General features: G+C 42.4%; 1 protein-coding gene across 1 annotated transcript in view; it reads left to right on the top strand.

The window, feature by feature from the left end:
- Positions 1 to 13308: 13308 nt before the first annotated feature.
- TERF1 (telomeric repeat binding factor 1) overlaps positions 13309 to 26679 on the top strand; it is a 33659-nt gene continuing 20288 nt past the window's right edge. Inside the window, exons 1-2 of the mRNA XM_063451327.1 lie at positions 13309 to 13529; positions 24647 to 24742. Coding sequence (XP_063307397.1) covers positions 13388 to 13529; positions 24647 to 24742 — 238 coding nt within the window. The 5' untranslated portion in view covers positions 13309 to 13387. The remainder of the gene's footprint in view (positions 13530 to 24646; positions 24743 to 26679) is intronic.

Here is a 26679-nt window from a genome sequence, read left to right as displayed (position 1 = left end):
CTCCTTTTTTAGAAACCACAATGTTCCAAAAAAAACAAACTGTAACAGGAGTGGTTAGTCCGCCGGTTGGGATCCTGATATCTCCTATCTCGTCCATCTCCTGTCTTCTGCTATCAGGAACAGTCTGGAATCTCTGCTTCGAGTCATCATAGTCTACCCACAGGACTGACAGGTATGACCCCCTCTGCTGCCTTCTTCTTACTAGCAGGTAACATCCCCCACTGTATCTTACACTTCAGACACCCTCTGATACCTTGTGACCCACAAAATTGAATATAAAATATGTACTTATTTCTCACTTTTGAACATAATCAAAAATACTAAAAATGAAATAGGACATAACTTAACTCCACAAATATTAAATATACGCCTATATGGTTCAGTCCACACGTACCAGAGCCTTAAAAGCTCGGCTCTGGACTTGCACCTCCAAGGTAAGATTCTCCAAAAATGAGAAAGGGGAAAAAAATGAAGAAAATCAAGTAGCATTATAATGTTTTAACAACTTTATTTAAATATAGCTTATAAAACTCTTACTTCAAAGATAGGTCTTTAAAGGGCTTATATTTAAGAATTAATTTTGAATACCAATATTATTAATAGGAATCAACATGGTTTTATGAAAGACCGGTGGCGTCAGACTAATTTAATTGTGTTCTATGAAGAACTTAGCAGAAATATAGATCAGGGTGATCCAGTAGATGTGATCTACTTGGACTTGGCTAAGGCATTTGATACAATTTAAACAACTATTAAAAATGAAATCAGTTGGTTCAGATGATAAATCACATTCTTGGATTGAACACTGGCTGAAAGATAGAGTGCAATGAGTAGTTCTAAATGGAAAAGTTTCAAATTGCACAAAAGTGGTATGTGGAGTATCTCAGGGTTCTGTCCTGGGTCCACTTCCCTTTCATCTGTTTTTAAATGATCTTGAAATGGGCACTGAAAGTCATGTGTCGGTATTTGCAGATGATACAAAACTAGGTAGGATAATACAGTCTGAACATGATATAACTTCACTACAGAAGAATTTGGATAAATTGGGAGACTCGGCAGGCGAGTGGCAGATGTAATTCAATACAGATAAATGCAAAGTCATGCATTTTGGAATAAGGAACCCACATGCCACTTATACATTAAATGGGGTTGAGTTAGGGATGTCATCAAATGAACAGGATTTGGGAACAATTAAAGAAAACAAACTAGGCAACAGTATGCAATGCCAGTCTGCCATTGCAAAAGTTAATACGGTGCTGTAAAAAAGGGGTATTGATTCATGTGATCATAATATAACTTTGCCTATTTATAAATCAATGATAACACCCCACCTTGAATGTGTGGTGCAACTTTGAGCAACAGTTTTAAAGAAGGATAGTGCAGAACTACAAAAAGTGCAGAGGTGAGCTACAAAATTTATAAGGGTGATGGAAAATATTAGTTATGAATAAAGGCTAAAACAAATGCATTTGTATTCTTTAGAAAATAAGCATTTCAGGGGGGCAGGGCCTGGCAGCTGATCGACCATGGCTGAGCTCTTGAACTGAAGCTTATAATTAAGCTGATACACTGAGATTTCTGGGGACAAGCAGTGCAACCTTTCTGCCCTCTCATGTTAGAACATTCGGTTTCTCCAATGTTTGACTGGCTTGTCTTCCTGCATTCTACTAGCCTAAACGAGGCAGCGATAGTGGCCAATTTTACCTTATTGACCCCCAATTCTCTGGACCTGTTGGGGTTAGCCTGGGTTCCAATGGCGTAGTGAGCCATTATAAGTTTTGGCGGTTTCCCCGACAACGTATTGGCCTGTTCCTAAAATGGTGGCTGCTCCTGAACTGTGGCAATTATCCACAACACCAGCTTAGATGATGGCTACTTTTATGTAGGCTTTTAATGACTTGTGTGCCATTTCTGGGTGCACCTGGAACAGAGCTACCAGCATGAGGCCAAGAGGTTGTGAGCCTCTGAGGGAGATCCCCTTCCACACAGCCAACATCCCACGGAGGTTCTTCAATGCTATGTGTGTCTGGAGGGACTTTCCTTGGGAACTGATGGTGGCACCTGGGGTGACCAGATACGTGGGCAGCACGTGGTGGCTTGCATACAGGCCTGAGGCTGGTTGTGCGATTCCTCTGCGACTGCCTCTTGTTCAGCAAACAGCCTTGGGACTTTGAATTCCCTTAGGAGACCCATACCTATGCAAATCATTTTTAATCAGTTAAAACAGTTTAACAGATGAAACAGCTGAAAGACATAAACAATAGCAAGGATTTACAGGCTACTTTATGGAGTGCGCCAATGATGGAAAAACCGAAAGACCCATACTGTAATTGTAAAATATTTAGAAACTAGATAATTATTCAGATGATTATGTTCCCCTTAAAGGCACACTATGTCATTTTGAGACTATGTTTAAAGCGACATTATAAGCACCCAGATCACTTAACTTCATTTTAACCTCATTTTAAAGAAACTGCAATGTTTACGTTGCAGCACTAATACTGCCTTTAGTGGCTGTCTACCAGACAGCAATTAGAGGTGCTTCCTGGAGTTTCACAGAGTTCAACTCTGTTTGAGGACATCAAGCATCAGAGAAAACCCCATAGGAAAGCATTGAGGCAATGCTTTCCAATGCGGCTTGCTTAATGCGTGTTCGATGCTCACCGCGCATGTGCATTAGGTTCCCTTCATCAGCTGATGACTGAGGAGGTGGAGGCACCTTGCCGTTGGAATTATGCAAATTAATAAAGAGTTATTTACCCCTTTACAACACAGGGAGATTGCGGGAGCAGAGGTACACATTAGTGTTGGGAATATATTTTCGCATTCCCAACACTAAAGTGTTCCTTTAAGGCAGCGGAAGTGAGCATATTGTTTAGATAGTGGGGACAGTGATTATATAAGTCACTTGTAGATTTGAGAGTTAGTTTGTTGCTTCATCATATCACAATGATGAGTACTGTTGTTACTTTCTAGAACAAAGAGGCATAATGAATTATACAGAATGTTGTGTTTAGAAAGATGTCTTTGCAGACCAGATACATAAATGTAACTCTTCTCATTTCAGTAATTCCAGTGACATCAATGGGAAAAGTGCTCTTCAATAGCCAGACGTAAGCCTATATTTCATAATAAAATCTAACCCTAAGTAGAGAATATTAATGTACATCGAAAGCCTATGACCTGAAATGGAATCAGTTTAAACTGGCTTAGAAAGCCATTAGTCCCAGATTTGTGCTTTCTCGGAAGCTATAAACACATCCAATGCTGATAGAACTGGTATATGAATTTTCTGCTGGGAATTGAGCATTTTTCAGTTTTCTCATCCAGCGTGAATAAATGTGTACATTATCTTTTCTACATACATTGTGAATTTCTCTACTATTTGCTAATGAATAATTCACATCATTTTATTTGGTAAAACGTATGCTAACTTTAATAGTGTTCTGTATGTTGCAAGATTCAAAATTCTTACAATATTGACTTTGAAGAATTAAAGAACTTACACGTAACATAAAATTATCTATTTAAAAAAAATACTGTATATTTTATATAATAATTCATTTATATTTAAATAGAGGAGAGCAGTTCTCGTTATTTTAAGATCAGCATTCCTGCTGCTGTGTGACAGTCCGCAGCCACCCACACACAGTGTGCAATAAGTTAAAATGCACACAGTCAGATAAGGGTGGCTCAATTTCTATTTCCCAGTCTTCCCCATTTTCTTCACATCATTGGAGATTATCTGCTGCGGAGTAGAGGGAAAGCAGAGGATCTGAACAGGTACAAGGTGCAGCAGACAGGGCTGTGAAGATAGAACATGCACCCCTCAGCAGCAGAGGAACCTGATTTTTATATAAAGTAATACTTTTAAGCCAACATATATAGTTGAAGAACACTATGGGACAGGGAAGGGGGATGGTAAGGAACACTATGGGACAGGGGAGGGGGATGGCAAGGAACACAATGAGATAGGGGGTGGAAGAACACTATGGGGGGTGGTAATGAACACACTATGGGACAAGGGGGGGAGAACACTATGGGACAGGGGAGGGGGGTGAAGAAAACTATGGGACAGGGGAGGGAGGGAATAACACTATGGGACAGGGGAGGGGGGAAGAACACTATAGGACAGGGGAGGGGGAAGAACACTATGGGATAGGGGAGGGGGGGAAGAACACTATAGGACAGGGGAGGGGGAAGAACACTATGGGACAGAGGAGGGGGGCAGAACACTATGGGATGGGGAGGGGGAGAAGAACACTATGGGACGGTGAGGGGGTAGAACACTATCGGGGAGGGGGAAAAGAAAACTATAGGGGAGGGGGAAAGAACACTATAGAGAAGGGGGGAAGAACACTATGGGGGAGAACACAAAAAAAGAGGGAGGGGAGAGGAATATTACGGAGGGGCACTTAGGTACAGGGGAGGGAAGGGAAAAGGAACACTGGGGTAGGGGGGACCACTGAAAAGAGAAGTGAGAGGAACATTAAGGGGAATGGAGTGTATGGCTTAGAGGAAAGACGAGACAGGTGGGATATGATAGAAACATTTAAATAAAGGGAATCGACACAGTAAAGAAGAAGACTATATTTAAAAGAAGAACTACCACAACAAGAGGACATATTAGAGGGGCAAAGGTTTAAAAATAATATCAGTAAGTATTACTTTACTGAGAGGGTAGTGGATGCATGGAATAGCCTTCCAGCTGAAGTGGTAGAGGTTAACACAGTAAAGGAGTTTAAGCATGCGTGGGGTAGGCATAAGGCTATCCTAACTATAAGATAAGGCCAGGGACTAATGAAAGCATTTAGAAAACTGGGCAGACTAGATGGGCCGAATGGTTCTTATCTGCCGTCACATTCTATGTTTCTAACGGAGGGCACTAAGCAATAGGTAAGGGGGTGGAGAGGAACACTAATGGACATGGATGGGAAGAGAGAGGAACATTAAGGGACATGGAGAGGAGAGTGGCACACAGGGGGGCCTGAGTGGGGAGAAAGATACACAGAGGGACATGAGGAGGGAGAAAGACACACAGATTGGCCTGGGGGTGAGAAAGTTCACAGAGGGGAAGGGGATGAAAGTGACACACAGAAGGGCCCAGGGTTGGAAATACAAAGGGGTTGGGGGTGAAAGAGACAAAGAGGGGATCAAGAAGAGAAAAAAGACTCAGAGGGTCTGGGAGGGAGATAGACAGGCTGGTGGTAAAAGATAAACACACAAAGGAGCTGGTAAGAGTAAAATACACAAAATGCTTTTGGGTGGGGGGTGGATCTTGGGTGAGTTCCCACACTTCTTTCCCCAGGACGTGACCCCTGCACATTCATATGCCCACACACTCACATACACATTTGATTTTTACTTAGACCCCTATCCCCGGTGTCCAGTGACTTGCTGCTGGCATCGATTCGTGCCTCATGCAGCTCTGTGCTGATGTTGCTGTGGTGGTGTTACGTTTTGGCTCCCGGCATTAGTACTAGGTAGCAAGTGAGCTGTGCAGTTGAGCACAGTCTGATTATACCAGCTGCCTGATCACCTGCAATCTCTGCTTAGCCCTGCCGCCGTTAGGCAGATGCCTGCTCTGGTGAGAGGAGGGTGCTCTGTGCATCCCCCTATTGCCTGTCACCAAGGGCAGATCACAACCAAGACCCCTTTGTTTGAACAATATAAGGCACATGAGTTAGAAGCACTAACTCCAGTGCTTCTCTGTGAGAAGTATTAAGAACATTTGATGTCATCATGCAGTGTGTGATGATGCTGAACATCAAGACCTTTTAAAGAGGAAGTGTTTATAGTAGCTTCTGATCTGAAACAGCAATGTTTACATTTTATTTTCCATAAAATGTTCCTTAAATTGGTATATATAGGGCAATATTAACCATTGCCGTCTACACACAGAACTCTTTGTATGCACAGCACCCTCAAATTTACAGGCACCTACTATAACACCCGGAGTATTGGCACGTAACATATATCAAATGTAATGTTCACCACTCCTTTTTAGATCCGTGAATTCCCTTTTCCCGCTCTCCTGCTAGACTTTATTTAAGGGACTCAGGTATTCACTGGCTTCTTCAAAGCTCCCACTGAAATGCCACAGCAGGGAATCGCTGAACACTGGACACTTTCGGGTACGGATCACCTCCACTAAGTTGTCTCAGATACACCACAAAGCCAACACGTTTTGTCTAATCATTCAGACTTCTTCAGGTCAACTGTATTACATTTTCTGCATATTGTGTATTTTAAAGGATATTATCTAGTAGAGCTAATACGGGAGAAGATTACGTAGCATGTATTTTAATGAAACACTTATTAATTCTACTGTAGACTGGATGTAAGGTCAGTTATGACACATTTTATAAAATACTCAGTGTAGTCCACCATAATTCAACTTTCTCCTTTTGAAGTCAAGCATTTAGATAAGAGGAGGAAAAAAGTTAAATTATTTTTGCTATCTCTCATCAACATCTGAAATGTCTTCTCATATTTAATGGCGCTTTACTTGCTGTTACCATTGTTGATGCAGAAAGAGGTTATGTTACTGTAATAATGATAATTATCTCCGCACCAGTCATTCTATTAATACTTGCACAAATCTGTTGAACATTTATATCAAATGTCTATATAATGACAGCATCTCCTTCATTTCCGTCTGAATGCATATGCAGGGTAGCAAATAAATGTGTAAATGAATCATTTCTGTCTTATTTCAGTGCTCGGTCCTTTGCAGTAGCATTACATTAATCTCGTCATTGCCATGGGCATTTACGATGAATTATGAAGGAGATAACATGGTCATGGGTGCTCAACCTCATCTTTACTCTCTTAAAGAAAAAAAAAATGGAATATTTATGTCCAACCATTGTTATGATCATTAAAAAGGCTGTGCGTGAAGAGCATACGTTTACTAAGATAACGTCTATTTAAGGATATGATGTTAATTAAAAATAACAAATATAAGCTCATAGATCCATAATTTGTCTTCGTACTGGATCGTACATACTAAAAGATCTAAACCTCCCACCAACCTCCCACCACTGTGAAGTGGTGGAGGTCTTGATACAATATGGTGTGATCCTGTATTGCAAATAGCACGGTCCTCTAGGGTATAAACATGCGCAGTCTTTCGAATTAACATAAATTCAGGTACTTTTTTGTTGAAATCCGCTCAGGAGACAGCAGCAATACAAAAGAAACAATATAACAGAAATCCCTGCAAACAAAATCCTAGCTCGTCTGTGCTCTTACTAACATTAAATTCCCTATCAATCAAGGATTAAACTTAACCCTCTAAGGACGCAGCTTCAAAAACTGGACTTACCCTTAATGACACAAGCCATTTTTGCATTTTCTGCTGTTTGTGTTCAAATGCAATTTGCATCTCTGTCATTTATTGCACCAGTACATATTATATACCGTTCTTTAGAGGGCAAAAAGGGCATTCAGATGTCATATATACATAGATAAATTCTCATTAATTATAAAACAAATGCCAAAAAATGGGGTGGAAAACAACTTTTTTTTAACACTTTTGGCAATAATAGTGTTTGCATAATATGTCCAGCTTAGAAAAAGTAATTAAAAATAAATTCATTTATGTGTCTTGATTTATAGAGTACATAATATGCATAGGATTTCAGCTTATTTTGAAAGTTACAGGTCACAAAATAAAAAGACTAAAATAAAATTTCAATGTGAAACAATTTTAGAAGTTGGTATGTTTGTCTTGTAGGTTTAGTAGCCACCACAGAAAAAAAAAATTGCCACACACAAGTATATATTTATATAAAGTAGACATCACAGGCTATTTATCTAAGGTTATTTAGACACTTTTTACGTGGCCATTTCATCGCCAATTCCTGCTTAATATTGGAGTAAAGTTGTGTTTTTCCTCTATTTTGGCATATACACATATAACAAGATTTTTGTAATGTGTATTTCGTAAAGCTGGTGTGTGCTATTCCTGCACAGAACCCCATATTGTGTTCAACTACATCTGCTGATTATGACGATACCCCCATTGTATGTCTTCGGCACTATTCTGTGAAGCTACAATGCCATATAAGAGACAAGGCTATTTCAGTTTAAATAGTTAGAATGTTCATAGCTGGATATGATGGGCCTATGATCCACTTTGTGGTATTATAATTGTTTGACTGTTCAAATAACCCCACAAATGGCTTCCATTTGATAAAGCAGACACCCCAGGGTATCTTATTTGGTGTATATTGTGCCTTGACCTGTCTCATTTTTTCACCAATTTATGTGAAGGTTTGTGGTGAGGTGGGGGATTGGATTTTTACATGCATGATGCATTTTTGCAGAGTATTTCTTACACTTGGCATGTACCATTGTCATAAAATCCCCCTAATTACGCTCAGTTACATCGTCTGAGTAAAACAATATGCCCAATGTATAACCTAGACACTATTTTGTTAAGTTACAGTGCTGTAAAAGAGACGTGACAAGTTCAGGTTTTTAAGTGTGAATTTTCAGGGAGGGTTTTAATGCGTCCGTGTCACACTTTGGAGCACGTGAGCAGGCTACATATTCCAGCTACACCATAAAGGCATACCATTTATTAAAGAAGACATCCCAGGGTATTTAAAAAAAGGCATATTTTGAACCTTAGCGTGGGATCATTTTTCCGTTTGTTTCCAGCTTGTACCAAGTGTAGTGGTAATAAGTATTTTTGACACACAAAGTGAGTTTGCACAGTATATTTTGCAAATTTTATGTGTACTACGACTGTATATAATACTTCATATGTTGCTCAGCTGTTATCTGAGTACAGCAATACCCCCGTATGTACCTTTGCTAGGTATATGTGGACATTGAAGGGGCACATTTAAGACCCACCAATAATGGGGTACTTTGAAAGTAGTGGTGGGCTTAACAACATATGGCCATATGGTGGAACCAAAACCCCATATTTATACTTAGATAGGCATTTTAGTAGCCTTCTTTGTTTTTTGTAGTCTGAGTGCGCTGCAACTATTTATTCTCTCATTCATGACGTTTTGGTCACAGCGGCAGCACCTTTCATACAAAAGTAGGTCTCGGGAGTGCCCCCTATCCTCTCTCTGTTCATATTATATTTGGAATCCAGACCAGATTCCTTAGGGGTTAAGCACCCCGCCCAAGCCCCCCCAGCTTCAGAGTCGCCTTTAGAGGTGGCCACAGGTGTGTATATATAGGAGGAGTTTATCAATAGTCAGTTCACTTTTATTATTTTTTCCAGCTAGCACAGTCATTTGCAATAGTGAGTATACCCATTTTAGCACAAACACATTAACTATTTAGTTTTAACACTGTTTTTAATTGCTTTCCTCACTTATGTTTGTATACTCACTATGCTCTTACCAGTATTTAATTTAACACTTTTATTTTTAACACTATTCTATTTATTTGCCCCCCACATTTTAGTGTAGGACCCACCAATAATGGGGTACTTTGAAAGTAGTGGTGGGCTTAACAACATATGGCCATATGGTGGAACCAAATCCCCATATTTATACTTAGATAGGCATTTTAGTAGCCTTCTTTGTTCTTTTTGTAGTCTGAGTGCGCCGCAACTATTTATTCTCTCAACTATCCCATAAAGGCATACCATTTCTTAAAGAAGACATCATAGGATATTTTAAAAGGCATACTTTGAACCTTAGCATGGGGTCATTTTTCTGCTAGCTTGTACCAAGTGTAGTGGTAGAAAGCATTCTATTGATTCATCATCATCAATGACGGTAGGATATCCCTGACACGTGATCTAATGACGCGGAGGGACCTTACATCTGATTGGTGACAGGGGGTTTAAAAGTCCCGGCTTTTCTGCGAGACATTTCTTAGCCCGTGACGAAGGTGTTGTTATACACCGAAACACGCGTCGGGCGTTAGCTCGTCACTTTCTTTTCAGCACTTGTTTGTTCACTCCAGGGATACTTTCTCACTATGGGTATTTAGACCCTTGTAGGTTAATAATTTTTCACTTTATACAGTGCCGTTCCCACAGTGAATGCGAAGGCACACTAGGCAGTATTTGTCTTTTGTAGATTGAGTTACAGATTAGAAAACCCTCGAAGGTGTTTGGAGGATACTAGGGACTAGCGCATAGCTTTTCTTTTTTAAAGATATTAAAGGAGCTTTTTTGCAGTCCTCTAATCCATACCTCCCTCTGGACATAACTCACACTAAGGGGTTACTTTACTTGCGCAATTGATTGCAACATTGTAGCTATAACCCCCTCCCTTCTTTCATTTTTACTGCCTAAGTGTATTTATGGGAATTTCTTTGTCTGCCCATGACGGGAGACTCAATTGGTGATATCTTTTTATATTAATTAGGATCTAATAAAGACAGTTGTCAGTTGATTACTTTGCAGGAGCACCGGTATATAAGACATTAGGGAGCCTTCTTTTCTGCTACCCTTCTCTCTTCCCATATATATACACATCGCATTACTGAAGGGTTTTGTAGGTATAGACCTCCAAGTTGTCCAACATATCACTTTGCCAGCAAAAAATACTTCTAAGTCAAAAAAAATTTAAAAACCTATTGTTCCTGTAAGTCTTTTTGCAATTGTACTATTTGTAGTTAAATCCCCCCTCTCATAATATTGTAAAGCGCTACGGAATCTGTGGCGCCATATAAATGTCGATAATAATAATATTTAAATTAAGTGATCAAATAAATTTAGCCCCTGAGGGATAAAATAAAAGTTAACCCTCACGGGGTTAAAACAATTTTTTAACCCCTTAAGGACACATGACATGTCTAACATGTCATGATTCCCTTTTATTCCAGAAGTTTGGTCCTTAAGGGGTTAAATCAGATCACAATAAAATGTAGTCCCTGCCAATTGATCACTGAAGTCAGTGATCAACTGGCAGGGAAGGGGTTAATTTTTATTTTAACTGGGTAAAGGGGGGGGGGGGGGTTGAAATTTTAAACTAACTTTTTTTACACAGCAAGAAGATCACTGCTAATCCGTCTCCCTGCACTTCATACTGAACGCGGAAGCACAGGGAGGCGGATCAGAAGTCCCTGCAGCACATGTGCTAGCTCTGGCAGGCTGTCAGAGCAATCACAGCTGCAGGGACAGCGCGATCAGGTGCTCCCGGTCTTCCTCAAATACGGAGGTGCATTAACCCCGCGATCTGGGGTTAACTTTAGTAATTGACAGAAATTTTTCGTCATGCGTCCTTAACGGACAATTTCCGTCAAGCGTTGTTAAGGGGTTAAAGGAACACTATAGGGTCAGAAATATAAACATGTATTCCTGATCCTATACTGTTAAACCCACCATGTAGGTGGCTTGTCGTCCCCCCCCCCCCCCCAAAAGTTAATAAAACTCACCTTATTTCCAGCGCCGCACAAGTCCGCCAAATTGGCTCAAATCGGCAAAAGGAGAAGGGCAAATCACCGTTTTGGCCAATCAGCACTTCCTCATAGAGATGCATTGAATCAATGCATCTTGATGAGGAAAATTCAGCACGGCACAGCTGCCTACTGTGCAGCACTGAGCCAGGAATCACCTCCAGTGGCCATCTGAGGAATGGCCACTTGGAGGTGTCCCTAAGGGCAATGTAAACACTGCCTTTTCTCTGAAAATGCCTGCATATAATGATTATACTCAACAGAACAACTACATTAAGCTGTAGTTGTTCTGGTGACTATAGTGTCCCTTTAACCCCTTAAGGACCAAACTTCTGGAATAAAAGGGAATCATGACATGTTACACATGTCATGTGTCCTTAAGGGGTTAAACAAAATACAGGTTTCACCAACCGTGGTTATTTGCAAATGCATGTCTACTTTGAATAAATTTGCTCTTTTGATTATTTGAAGCCCTAGGAGCGCGAGGACGTCCAGTGTCAGTTAGGCGACTTTTTTAATACTGTACTTTTCAGAATAAACCTACATTTCTATTAAAATTGACTTTTTTATTTTTATTTTTTATTTGGCCCATGTTGTCCTATGAGTTTGACATGCTTGCTGTACATGGAGGGGTACTCTTGTATTCGTGAGACATTGCTGAGCACAGATATATGTGTATTTTATTGTAGTAAACTCTAACAGTATTATAACATTCACAATTAAAATGCCATGCAGAATTTAGAAAATATTTTTTTTTTTTTAGATTTCATATTAAAATTATTTTTCATATATAAATATGTGATTGAAATGAAAGCCCTGTTTCTCCTGACAATAATGATATATATAATAAGTGTGGGCGTACTTAATATAAATAAAGAGGTAAATTATGGTTGAACAGACATGTAGTGCAAATTCCAGGTTATGATCAGAACTTGCACAATTGCCTGTCATTAAGGTGTTAGTCTGTATATTGACTATATTTTAAGGATCAGTGCACACCGCAGGGTCCTAGTTTCCTGAATATAGCGTATGTGGAATATATGATGTATTTACACTATTCTTATTGGTGACAGTTCCCTGGTGTCCCCAAAAGCGGGACACTGGGTACTCAGTCAGGATGGCGGGACAGGACACCTGAAAATCCAAAATCTTACACCTTCAGTTTGCAATTAACTTTGATGTTCGTTAATAAACCAGTTTGTTTGTTTTTTAATTCAGAGGGCTGAAATGCAAAGGGGGTTGTTTACATACTGAATTCTAAATGGTACTGAATTGGGGAGAAAAATTGAAAACGGCAGCAGATTTGCAAAAAAATCTCTAACTCGACTATGGTCACAGCTGGATAATTGTAACCAGAACTCTGCCATTTGGTTTCAATTTACTCCAATTTAAATGATGGAACAGAACAACAGGAAGTAAAAGAATATACAGACAACACATATTTTAGGGAACTTATAAGCAGTGAACTTGTATAAAAGGTATACAAATTAATAAATGAAGTATGTGTGCGGCTTTTTCTTTTCCTTAATTTTAGGTTCAAAATGCACAAAAAACATATGTAACTGCACAAAGGTGCTATTACAAAACAAAACAGCCCAGGGAATGGTGATAAACAGCCCTAAGCCTGGACACTGCACTAAATATACAAAGACTGACACCTAGTGGTGGAACAGCTACATTACACTAGATGGGATGCGTCAATTAGTGCTAGAGACCAAGGAAGACAAACTGGCTCGCCATTGGCCAGTCCGGCTGCAGGGGCAAGAAAAGCTTGACGTTACTATTGGCTGTTGAAAACAGAGTAAGGTAACCGCTGTCGCGCCATTGGCTGGCTCCCACAGCCGCGAGCACGGGAAGCCACACCCTCTCCAAGTAAATTTGAAATGGAGTGCGCGAAGACCAGGCGGCCGGCAGTGCGCATGCGCCCAATACTGTTCTCCTGAACGGAAACCCTACGACGCGTTGAATTAAAACGGACCCCTCAGATACCGACGTCACGGACGACAAGATGGCGACCGGGGCCGTCGATTTCGATAAGGTGGTTAAAGTGGCCAACGACTGGGTGTTCGATTTCATGTTTGCCAGCCTGTGCCATTACTTCAAAGAGGAGCGGGCGCTGGACTTCCAGAAAACGTGCAGGGCCATGGAAGGTAATGACGTCACGAGGGGGAGGGGGGAGTCTCGCGCTGTGTGTTGCTAGGTGACGGCTAACCGTGAATGACAGGAGCAATTTAGACCGCTCGCGGGATGTGGTATAGGCAGCGTTTGTAGGCTTTGCGCATGCGCAGTATGGCTGCACGTTAAATTAAGGAAGCGGACCCCTTGCTGGTCAAATGTAAAACTACACATTGTAGTAACACTTCTGCCTTTTATTTTTTGCATATCAATATAAAGTTTGTTTTTATTTTATTAAAATATGGGCCGCCCCTTATCCGTCTGTACTTTAACATTGTATATACCCGGATGTTTCTTTCAAATATTTAATGGGACACTATAGTCACCAGAAAAACTACAGCGTAATGTCCTTGCTATAGACCGTCCGTGCAGAATTTGTGCTGTAAATGCAGTCTTTTCAGAGAAAAGGCAGCGTTTACTTCAAAACCTAGGGACACCTCCAGTGGCCACTCCTCAGACGGCCACTAGAGGTGCTTCCTGGGTCAGTGACACACAGTGTGCAGCACTGACGTTCAGAGTCTCCATCCTCTGCAGTGGAGACACTGAACTTTCCCCATAGAGATGCATTGATTCAATGCGTCTCTATAAGGAGATGCTGATTGGCAGAGATCTATATAGGTCCCCCAACTTTCAAGTTCAATCACACACTGTATCCAGGCTTTTTCATCAGGAGAAAAGCAAGACTGTAGTCATTGGTTAAATAGGAAAATATTCTCAGCCTGTGATATTGGTCCTGTTTTGCTCTAATCTAAAGTGACATCCAACTACTAGAGGAAACTGATACCGGAGAAACTGACGGAAGCCAAGCACAGAGAGATGGACACAGGTTTCTTCAGGAAGGAAGAGATTCTTTATTGGATCACCGATCGGGACTCAGAGGGACTAGCGTCACCAAAATACAGCAAAGTCTGAGTACTGAATACATAGAGTACATTCCTTATATAGCACTGTAGCTCCTCCCACAATTAACTACACCCACACATACCCTTAACCTATTTAATGAATAGAGTCTAAACTCATCCATCCGGTCTAACCACGTGGCTCATCTGATACAAAGGAGAGGGACGCGTAATTCCAGTTCTTACATTCCTGCACCTGGTCAGTACAGTGATGACAGTATCTTAGCTACGTGTAATTAACCAACTGATACTACAAACACATATACATACATATGCCTTGTGGCAATCTTAGCCTGCTAAACTTGTATTTTACTGGAATTACATCACATTCCCCCCTTTGATGCCTCTGATATTTCACAATTACTTGAGGCATCACTTAACCTTGGTTTGCTTACACCGCAAGTTACCTTGAACCAGACCAGACTTATCTTATGATGTGAATCTTTTAACACTCATCTTCCTGCATTGGTTCTCCCTGATCTAAAGCCTTATACTTATATATGGCCATTATCTGTGCAGCAGCCTTCCTCTCTGCTATACTTCCTATCAGGCTTTGCACAGACCTAACTACTAAGGGTATAAGACACGGTAGGAGTAGACACAACAGTAAAATCAGTAGGACTCCACCTACCACTGCCTTAAGCCCTCCAAACCACTCATACCAGCTACCAAACCAACTACTTGGATTGTACCCTTTCCATACCTGAGTAGGCACATGCGCTAGTTTAACCATATGGCTAGTAAGCTCAGCTATTGCTTGCCCTTCGTCATCTATTTGAAGACAGCAATTACTTAGGTTAAACTTCCCACATACACCTCCCTCTACTGCCAAAAGGTAATCCAAGGCTAATCTATTTTGGTACACTGCTGTCCTCATCCTGGTGTTATGCTTCGCTAGAAGATTGAGCGCTTGTGATGTCTCATTTGTGATAATCTCAACCACCGCCTGTAATCTTATAATACGGTTGAGCATATAAATAGGGGTTCTATAACCAAAGGTACCATCCTCTGCCCACGTGGCTGGCCCATAGTAATCTATAATACGCTGGGGAGGCCATTCATTATCTTCCCAGGCGCCTATCTCTATGGGTCCCCTTTTCTTCCTATGATTCACATCATACACTTTAACACCTAAAGTCTCACCTGTTTCAATCGGTAACAAGAAGAAGGATGGTTTGAGCATACCCAACACACATGCCCCTTCCCAGTCCTGTGGCAGCTCCGAATAGGCTTTCTTACCACAGATCCAGTACAAATTTGCTGGGGCTCTCCAAATAGATGTGATGGATAGATCAAACCACACATCCTTTAAATTGGCATATCTAGCAAACGGGTTAGATGGTTCTGAGACATTTGAAGCCGACCACCAAGTTGTATTCTTTGTATCATCATCATAAGCTTTTTGCCCTAGACAAGTTAATTCTCCTACAGAAGTATTATACATTATTCCTTTCCTTGCTATGCAAACATAACCTATGATGGAGGTCTTTAATCTCCACTCAGATTTACCTCTAACACTCATATGATAATCGGCTTGTGTAGATATTAATTGGTCAACTGCCTCAGAACCGGACATTACCTCCTTTGCTTCCCAAGGCCATTGGTCTCCCATGTTAGTACCTCCACACACATAGCAGTTGGTAACATTAAGACTACCGGCAATACTTTCAGCTAAATCGATGAACAGGTTTTTAGCATTATGGGGGATCTTATTATCTATACTCATCTCTTCGTAAAAGGAATGGTATACTTGATGAGTCTGGGAGGATACCGTATCAGTCTCTATTCCTATAAACAATAATGTCCCAGGATCTAAACCCGTCCCGTATATTTGAAACCCAAATAAATTTCCATACTTATCTAAGAACTTGTCGGGGTTATTAATGAGTATATGGACTGGGTTGCATTCCATAGACTTACAATAAGGGCTAGTCGGCAACTTAGTCACTATCATGTCTTTGTCTACTGTCTGTCCCCAAGTCGCCCACCCCACACAAGACCAATATGGGCAAAAGTTATAGTCTTTATTTGGGCATCTAGGACTTACATATTTATTTTTACTACTGGGACAAATATATTTATCGTTAGACCCATACGTCCTCTCCCATCTAAGATCCCCACATACATTCCACGGCTTTCTACCACTTGATATCGCCTTACATGCATCAAATAGCAGAACACCCGAAGAATGTACGGATTCTAACACCGTCTTATTAATTAGGGTCCCCTGAGGATCTCCATTCCTGAGAGTCAACCAAATTGTACGAGGCTGATACTCCGGACTGAAGCACTTAGGTTCTCCTACTCCTAAATGGCACACACTATAGTCTATATTTAAGTATCTACATCTCGATACATCTCCTTTACACTCGTATTGTGAATGCCAAATTAGGGTTTGGGATATATGGTTACCTGTTCTCGTAGTCTTAATGCATACCTCACAGCTAGGAGTGTCGGTACCTCTACCTTCCTGAATATAAAAACACATATAAATAAACACTATCAAAAGCACATCTTTCGCCGTCATCCTCAGTCTTCGTCCGTGCGATGGCGCCTCAGCTTCCAGGATGTGAGGGGCTGCAGGGAATGGAGTTCTGCTCATCTTCACAGGTGTCCCTTCGAGACTTTCCTGGCTTATACACTATGTGATGGTAAGCGGACAGGCTTTATTATGGCCTTCTCACTCACACCTGTAACAATAAAATTTGTAATCCACAATAATTCCTCGTTACTCCGACTGAGTAGTGCGTTTTAACCGGATCTTGCAGGGATTCTCTGGATCTGCTGTAACTTGCCAAGAATCGACTGCTGCTGGTTTAACCCTGGAGTGATGTATCCACGGAGTCACTTCTGCTACTTTTATTGCTGTAGGGGTAGACAAAAGAACAACATAAGGACCTCTCCACTTGGGCCCTAACGGTACATTATTCCACTCTTTAATCCACACTTGATCTCCTGGATGATAACTATGAACAGGGGGATAAATATTCACAGGTAATCTATCTTGTACCCATTTCTGTACCTCCTCCATAGTCTTACCCAACTCTACAACCTGCTGCCGGGTAATTCCTTCTCCCAACTGACTCAAGTCCCCCCTTAAGTTACCAAGTACGGGAGGTGGTCGCCCATACATGATTTCAAAAGGAGAGAGGCCCATCCTTCTGGTAGGGGTACTGCGGATTCGCAATAAGGCTATAGGTAAGAGAACGTTCCACTTAAGTTGGGTTTCCTGACACATTTTAGCCAACTGGTTCTTTATAGTTCTATTCATTCTCTCTACCTTACCAGAACTCTGGGGTCTATATGCAGTATGAAGCCTCCACTTTATACCAAGCATATGAGTCAGTTGTTGTAGGCACTGGTGAACAAAAGCTGGACCATTGTCCGATCCTATAGAACAGGGTAGTCCATATCGGGGTATTATTTCTCGTAGCAGGAATCTCACAACTTCTCCTGCTTTCTCTGTACGAGTAGGACATGCTTCTACCCAGCCTGAATAGGTGCACACAATTACCAACAGGTAATGATGTCCACCCGATTTAGGCATCACTGTAAAGTCTATTTGTAGATCGGACATGGGGAGTCCCCCCATAAACTGAACTCCTGGTGGCTTTGCTGGTCCTTGTCTTGCATTATTCTTAGCACACGTTACACATCTGCGTACAATGGCCTGAGTCAAGTTGGACAATCTTGGTATGTAGAAATGTTTCCTGAGAGATTCTTCAGTACTGTCTCTCCCAGAATGTGTCCCGTTGTGATAATTTTGGACAATTTCTACCGCTAGTGATGCTGGTATGACTATTCTTCCATCTTCTAGCTGATACCACTTGTTCTCCAAATACTTTCCCGGTTCAGTCTTTAACCACTCCTCTTCTTGAGCTGTATAAACTGGAGTCCATTGGGACAGTGGAGTTGGTATAAGAGCAGCTATATGCCCCACATACTCCTGTCTTCCTGATTCAGCAGCACGCTTAGCTGCACTATCTGCCATCCGATTTCCCTTGGTTACATCACCATCTCCTCTCAGATGCGCTCGACAATGTATGATACCGACTTCTTTCGGCTCCCACACTGCTTCCAATAGTTGTAGGATTTCAGCTGCGTACTTGATTTCTTTGCCTTCTGAATTCAGTAGTCCTCTTTCTTTATACAAAGCTCCGTGGGCATGAGTGGTTAAAAACGCATACTTAGAGTCCGTATAGATATTTACTCTTAAACCTTCAGCCAATTGTAACGCTCGTGTTAGTGCTATTAATTCTGCCTTTTGTGCTGATGTTCCTTTCGCCAGTGGCCGAGCTTCTATCACCTTGTCTATTGTTGTCACTGCATATCCTGCATAGCGGATCCCTTCTTTCACATAACTACTGCCGTCGGTGTAATATTGAACATCGGGGTTCTGGATGGGAAAATCACGAAGATCTGGTCTACTTGAGAATACTTCATCCATTACTTCCAAACAATCATGTTGACTTTCAGTAGGTTGTGGCAAAAGGGTAGCTGGATTTAAGGTGTTTACAGTCTCTAAATGCACTCTTGGGTTTTCACACAACATTGCTTGATACTTGGTCATACGGCTATTACTAAACCAATGATTTCCTTTGTAATCCAACAACGTCTGTACTGCATGTGGGACTCGTACATAAAGTTCTTGACCCAGAGTGAGTTTATCGGCTTCAGCTACTAGCAGGGCGGCTGCAGCTACGGCTCTTAGACAAGGTGGAAGTCCGCTGGCCACTGCATCCAGTTGCTTAGACATGTAGGCAACAGGTCTTTGCCATGATCCCAAGTACTGTGTCAATACTCCCACAGCCATTCTTCTTTGCTCGTGTACATATAAGTAGAATGGTCGTGTGTGATCAGGTAGACCTAATGCTGGGGCACTCATCAAAGCCTTCTTCACATCTTCAAATGCCGTTTGCTGTTCTTGGGTCCATAGGAAGGGGTCGTGCTCTGTACCTTTGATAGCTGCGTACAGAGGTTTTGCCAGTATCGCATAGCTGGGAATCCATATCCTACAGAAGCCTGCTGCCCCCAAGAATTCTCGCACTTGTCTTCTATTCTTGGGTATTGGTATTTGGCAGACAGCTTCTTTTCTCTCTGGCCCCATAATTCTTTGACCTTCAGAGATATGGAATCCTAGATACTTGACAGTTGGCAAACACAACTGAGCCTTCTTTCTAGACACCTTGTATCCTGCCTTCCAGAGAATGTGTAGTAGATCGTGCGTTGCTTGCTGACAGATTTCTTTTGTAACTGCTGCTATCAACAAGTCATCTACATATTGTAACAATACACACTCTCCTGGGATGGACTCGAAATCCAATAGATCTTGACTTAGGGCTGAACCAAATAGGGTAGGTGAATTTTTAAACCCTTGGGGCAGTCTTGTCCAAGTCATTTGGCGTTTTGAGCCCGTTACAGCGTTCTCCCATTGGAAAGCGAAAATACATTGACTTTCTGCGGCAATTCGGAGGCAAAAGAAGGCATCTTTGAGATCTAAGACTGTGAAGTAAGTAGCCCCGCCCGGAATTAAAGCAAGCAGGTTATATGGATTGGGTACAACTGGATGTATGCTAACAACCGCATCATTGACTGCTCTTAAGTCCTGCACAGGTCGATACTCATCTGTGCCGGGCTTTTGAACAGGCAGCAATGGGGTGTTCCAGGGGGAAGTACAGAATTTTAGGATACCATACCGTATGAACTTATCCAGATAGGATTGGATGTTCTTCTTAGCCTTCTGCGGAATGTGATATTGTCTTAGGCTCACTGGATAAACCCCATGTTTCAGTTCAATTTTTATTGGTGGAATATTGCGGGCCAGTCCTGGTGGGTTGTTCTCTGCCCAAACTCCTGGTATGTTAAACAATGTCTCATCACTCCTAGGGTTTTGGCTAGTCAACACTGTATAAAGTCGCCACTCTTCTTCCTTTGGTACGGATAAAGTCATAATACCTGAAGGTCCATTAAACTTTAAAGATGTTGTTCCATCTGGTAGGAACGTAATCTGCGCTTGTAATTTGGATAGCATATCACGTCCCAGCAATTGGACTGGACATTCAGGCATATAAAGGAATTGGTGTTTTACTACGTGGCCTCCCAATGTACAGAGTCGACTTTTAAGAACCGGTTTTTCAGCACTTCTTCCAGTTGCTCCTATCACAGTAATAGTCCTTCCGGATGGAGGAGCAACTAGATTAGTCACCACTGAATGTTCAGCACCAGTGTCGATCATGAACGCACTCCTTTTCCCCCCTATTGATACATCGACCATAGGCTCCGCTCGACCAAGGGGGATGGAGCCCGGTCGGTATCAATAGTCCTCCATGACCGTGTCAGCCAATCCTACAAAGTCCCTACCTTCTCTATCGCGAGACCTTTGCGCTGCTGGAATATACCTGTCTTCCCTAACACTTCCTCTGTTCCCATTACTCCCTCTATAACCATTACTCCCTCCGGGACCTCCTCTACCTCTCGCTCTGCCTCTAAAGTTTCCGTAGCCTGCCCTGGGTTGGTCTCTCTCGTACTGCTCTCTTTGCGGACATTCGTTCCTCCAATGCCCTTCTTCCTTGCAATACGCACACTGATCCCTACTCAAAGGCTCCCTACTCCATCTATTATTGCCTCTATCTGGGCCCCGTTTATCTACGCCTGCGATCGCTACCGCTAGCATATCAGCCTTTTTACGCATCTTGCGCTCCTCCTCTTTCTTGCTTTCTGTTTCCCTATTCATATAGACCTTATTAGCTACCTCCATTAGTTGGGAGATTGACATACCTGCAAACCCTTCTAACTTTTGTAGCTTGCGCTTAATATCTCCGTAAGCTTGGCTGACAAAGGCGGAGTTAACCATTCGGGAATTGTCTGCGTCTTCCGGATTAAAGGGGGTGTACAAGCGGTACGCCTCCAATAATCGGTCATAAAAGACACTGGGCGCTTCATCGCTTTTCTGGATCACCTCAACTGTCTTCGACATGTTAATGGCTTTCTTTCCTCCGGCTTTCATGCCAGCAATTATAGCGTCTCTATAGGCTCTGAGTTGAACCATATCAGCACCATTTACGTTCCAATCGGGATCAGTGTTGGGATAATGTGTTGCGGCCCATGCTGCTGGATTAGCTTGGTTCAAAGCACGGGCTCTATCCTCTAATGCTTTAATGGCTGCTTGATTTATTCTTGTCCTTTCCTCATTGTTAAATAAAGTCATTAATAACTGCTGGCAATCAGCCCATGTCGGATTATGTGTCTGTACTATTGAGGTGAACAGATCAGTCATGGCTTGTGGTTTCTCAGTATACGAGGAATTATGGGTCTTCCAGTTTAAAAGATCGGTTGTGGTAAATGGGACATATACGAAGACTGGGTCAGCGTGTGCCATTTGACCTGCGGCATCGATATAAGCTGACCCGGGATTTAAGCGAAGAGGCATCTGATAGTGCTTTAATTGTTGGGCACCAGTCAACTGTCGGGTTTGGATGGGGCTACGTAGAGAGGCGTCAGTCATGGGTTCCGGTCGGGGAGAGATAGGGTATGGGGATGTGGGAGGTTGGTTTTGGGAAAAGGTCGTAAATAAAACACTTCGAGCCGAGCTAGATGAAGCTTGACCGGAAGTCTGAAGTGGCGCCAAATCAGGATATTCGTTTCTAATGGGGGTGGATTCTGGTTCCGGAAGGGGAGATTTAGTACGAGGGGGGGTGGATCCTGTACTGGAGGAGGAAGCGGAAGTGGATGAGGGTAATGAGGGGAGGGGTGCAGGACTTCCTGCGTTTGCGTCACTTCTTCTTAACGGAAAGTAAGGGGGCGGCAAAGGGATCTCGGACTCAGGGGGCGTGTCCAAAATGGGCCTAACACCAGCCCTAGTGGACGAACAAGTCCTAGCTACCATGAGGCGACACTGTTCCTCGTGGCATGTCCGGAGCCATTTTGGCGAGTCATTTACGGCCTGTCTCCAACAATCAATATAAGGAAACTGGCCGTAAAGTTCAGGCCTACCTGATACAGCCACGTGTAAGCGCTGTACCAGAGTTGGATCCAAACTGCCACGTGGCGGCCATGCCGCAACCAAAGTAGGCCACTCCCTAGTGCACAAAGTGACCAAACGTACAGGGGACATCTTAACCCCAAAATCACAAACTTTGAATCCCTTTTTAAAATTCTTAACCATACATCCTAAGGGATCCGGAATCGTTGACTGCGACGCACCCATATTTAACAGTGGAACGTCGTCGACAACGATTACTATACACGCGTACTATTCAACAGTCACACCCGTTTCCTCTGGCAACAGCACCACGTGGTACGGTTACCAAGTGAAACGTACACAATAACAATAAACACTCAGGGAATTCCCATACACACACAGCTGCTACACCAGTCACTATATAATCAATATTATGCCCTTTGGCGTAACTACACAGTCACCCACGCTATAATTCTCTATATACGAATTACCCGTCTATAACACACCCCAGTAACATCGTCTTTTACAAATAGCGGTTACAGTACGGTTAGCATAGGTCAAAGCACAAGTTAAGGTCACAATACAATTATTAGTGGTTATGGTGTTAAACATGCAATGGACGACAATGATTAGTACTTATTATACAGTGTCAGTAAATATACAGGGTTATGGTACCGTGCACTATAATACAGCAACACACTATTAACACTCTCGCTAGACGGCTGAGCTCGCGCTATCTAACAAGATATACACTTTACTAAAACAATCGTTAACACATTTACAATTCCCAACTAAACTATTGGCCAGTACCTTGAATGGACTACCTAAAACTATATACACCCGTTTTGGTTAGCCACACTGCCCAATCACCACATATATAGCGAGCTAGAGAACCGAATTTACACAGGCGCCTCTTAGTCGCACTATACAACGAGCTAGAGATCCGAATTTACACAGGCGCCTCTTAGTCGTACTATCAAAAGTCTAGTGGGTTCCAAATTTACACGCCTTCCCACTTAGCCCAGATAGGATGAGAACTAGCGAACCGAATTTACACAGGCGCCGCTTAGTCTCCCGGTCCCTCCGACCTAGCGAACGTAATATACACCCTAGAACGCTAGTCTAGACAAGACACCGGTGTCCGGCTAGGGCTATTTACACCAGGACCCCGCCTGACTAACCAAATCAAACGGTCTGACTAAAGAGCGTTCGATCGAGCGGTGCGCCTTCGCTCCTTCCCTCCGACAGAGGGGGCAGATACAGATTCAAAAACCCCTTTGGGCCTACCGCACAATCGGTATACCCCTAGCGGGTCCTGCCGTCTAAAACAGCAGTTATCTTACCTCCTCGTTCCTGAACCTGAGTTCACACTCATCGACGGGGACACCCCAGCACTTCTCACGTAGAGGCCGATGATCTCCTGGACAACAGACCAGTGGCGCCGAGACGAAGGGAGGTCCACGCAGAAGTTCAGGGGTGCAGCCGTAGAGAACGTGGGCAAAGATAGACCGTCTCACGCCTCTGCCTCTCAGCTACCGTTGAACGATGAGCTTCCCGGCCAATGCACCAAATGATACCGGAGAAACTGACGGAAGCCAAGCACAGAGAGATGGACACAGGTTTCTTCAGGAAGGAAGAGATTCTTTATTGGATCACCGATCGGGACTCAGAGGGACTAGCGTCACCAAAATACAGCAAAGTCTGAGTACTGAATACATAGAGTACATTCCTTATATAGCACTGTAGCTCCTCCCACAATTAACTACACCCACACATACCCTTAACCTATTTAATGAATAGAGTCTAAACTCATCCATCCGGTCTAACCACGTGGCTCATCTGATACAAAGGAGAGGGACGCGTAATTCCAGTTCTTACATTCCTGCACCTGGTCAGTACAGTGATGACAGTATCTTAGCTACGTGTAATTAACCAACTGATACTACAAACACATATACATACATATGCCTTGTGGCAATCTTAGCCTGCTAAACTTGTATTTTACTGGAATTACATCACAAAACTGGATGTGGTTCATGCACCCTGGAGTACACAGGTAAGTTGTCCATTTGTTTTAGCAAGATTTGACATCTTGCCACAGTACAGCAGGCTGTAGTAGTTATTATGCTTGGAGTAACTCTTTAAATACTTGTCCTTGGGGAACAGCAATCTAAATGGCTGTCCCTTTGACATTAACAAAACAACATTTTCTATCTTGTTTTTCTTTTTTTAGTCCTTCTTGAAGGAATGACTGATTTGGACAATGACAGAAAAAAAGCTGTTTTGATTGCACAGTTCATAACACGTGTTGCAGAAGGAAAGCAACTTGGTAAGCCACCCCATGTCTCCATTATAAATTTTAAGTTAATTTGCACTTTACCTGGAAGCTGGAATCATACTAGTGCCCATCTTCAGAAATGTACTATAATGCGGCACTTTCACCGTCTGGGGACTTTGCCGAATTTGCAAAGACAGTGACATCGCTGCTGGGAGTCCAGTGAGTGGGGGCAGATAAAGTTGAGATTTACTTTTCTGAACCTGTCTTGAGTGGCCATGTGGGTCCTCTTCAGAGTCGACATCACTTCTCTACACTCGTGCATGTGCAAAAGTACAGCATTGAGGTCTATGGAGGATCCCGTAAGACCATGGCATCCTTTATAGACACTGCCAATTCCCTGCAGCTGTCACTGGTGACGGCTGCCGGGACTGACACTTAGACTCTGCCCTGAGTTTAAGAGAATCAGGCGGAGGAGAAGCACAGAGACAAAGTGGTCCCAAGTTTGTCTCTGTATATCTCTTGACCGTCAAATTGAGTATATCTTTATTAAATACTCATTATATCTTTATGAAATACTCATTGTAACAGTGCCGCTTTAATCTACACCCCATCACACCAGTGGGCTTGAACCCTCAAAAAGTAAAATCTTTATGGCACTTTGACTGTTAGAATTTCACTGATATACCAGCGCAGTCAAAAGCTATCATATGACAGAATAGGGATAACTTTGTTCTATGCATTTTCCTATGCTTGACAAAAGGCAGAGCTATTGACAGCAAGTTTTGCATATTTTCTCATCCGTCACTGGCTGATTGCAAGAGTAAAGCACTGATGTGTGCTCCTTGAAGTGAAGCACCAGTAGCTGAATAAAAAGATGGGGTTCTTCCTGGAGAAAGCATCAAGTATGTATATCTCACCTGCCCTGGACCTCTGCACACCAAGCGGCAATGTCACCTTTAGGGTATTTTCTAAATATGCATAGACCCCAGTGTCAGTTGCTTTACATAATGACCAGAAAGGAAGTGTAAAAAAGTGGCAAAAATAACTTTCCTGATCCTTTTTACAGCTTCTTGCTGCCTTTAAACATACAAATCCCCAAAGGGCAAAGAAAAAAGCAGATTAACCAAAAAGTTTAGTCCTAGCACTCAGCAATTCTGAAGTGTACTGACTAGAATCGAGAGTATAAGGCGGTCAGCTGAATAGTCAGTAATTGAGTGGTAAAATAATCTATGCCCACTTACTTAACAGTTTTGAAGAGCAACAAATACAAAATATTAGTTTCAATTTTAAAAGGAGAACTATAGAGTCAGGAACAAAAACATGTATTCCTGACCCTGTAGTGTTAAAACCACAATCTAGCCCCCTGGCCCTCTCTTGCCTCCGTAAGTATAGTAAAATCTTACGTATTCAAGTCTGCAGCTCCTGGCTCTGCTCCTGTCTGCCTTAGACCTGCCCCTGCCTGCTGACGCCATCAGAAGTGTTATTCTGAGCCAATCACAATGCCTCCCCATAGGATTGGCTGAGACTGTCAAGGAGGCAGATCAGGGGCAGAGCCAGTACAATTCAAACACAGCCCTGGCCAATCAACATCTCCTCCTAGAGATGAATTCAATCAATGCATCTCTATGATGAAAGTTCAGTGTCTGCATGCAGAGGGTGGAGACACTGAATGCTGTGATGCACACTAGGCAGGACTGCCCAAGGAAGCACCTCTAGCAGCCATACGAGGAGTGGCCAGTGAAGTTATCACTAGACTGTAATGTACACACTGCATTTTCTCTAAAAAGGCAGTGTTTACAGCAAAAAGCCTGCATGGAATGATTCTACTCACCAGAACAAATGCAATAAGCTGTAGTTGTTCTGGTGACTATAGTGTCCCTGTAACAGGTCTCAATTACAGTAGGGTAGTTCCCACAGAGTTCTCTTGTTTAGTCAGTATTTACTTGCATAAACTTTAGCAACTTAACTTCTGTAATGATGCTTTATTC

Source organism: Pelobates fuscus, chromosome 4 (assembly GCF_036172605.1).
Source record: "Pelobates fuscus isolate aPelFus1 chromosome 4, aPelFus1.pri, whole genome shotgun sequence".
NCBI lineage: Eukaryota > Metazoa > Chordata > Amphibia > Anura > Pelobatidae > Pelobates > Pelobates fuscus.
The sequence above is the reverse complement of the archived record's forward strand: the minus strand, read 5'-3'. Positions and strand labels throughout refer to the sequence as shown.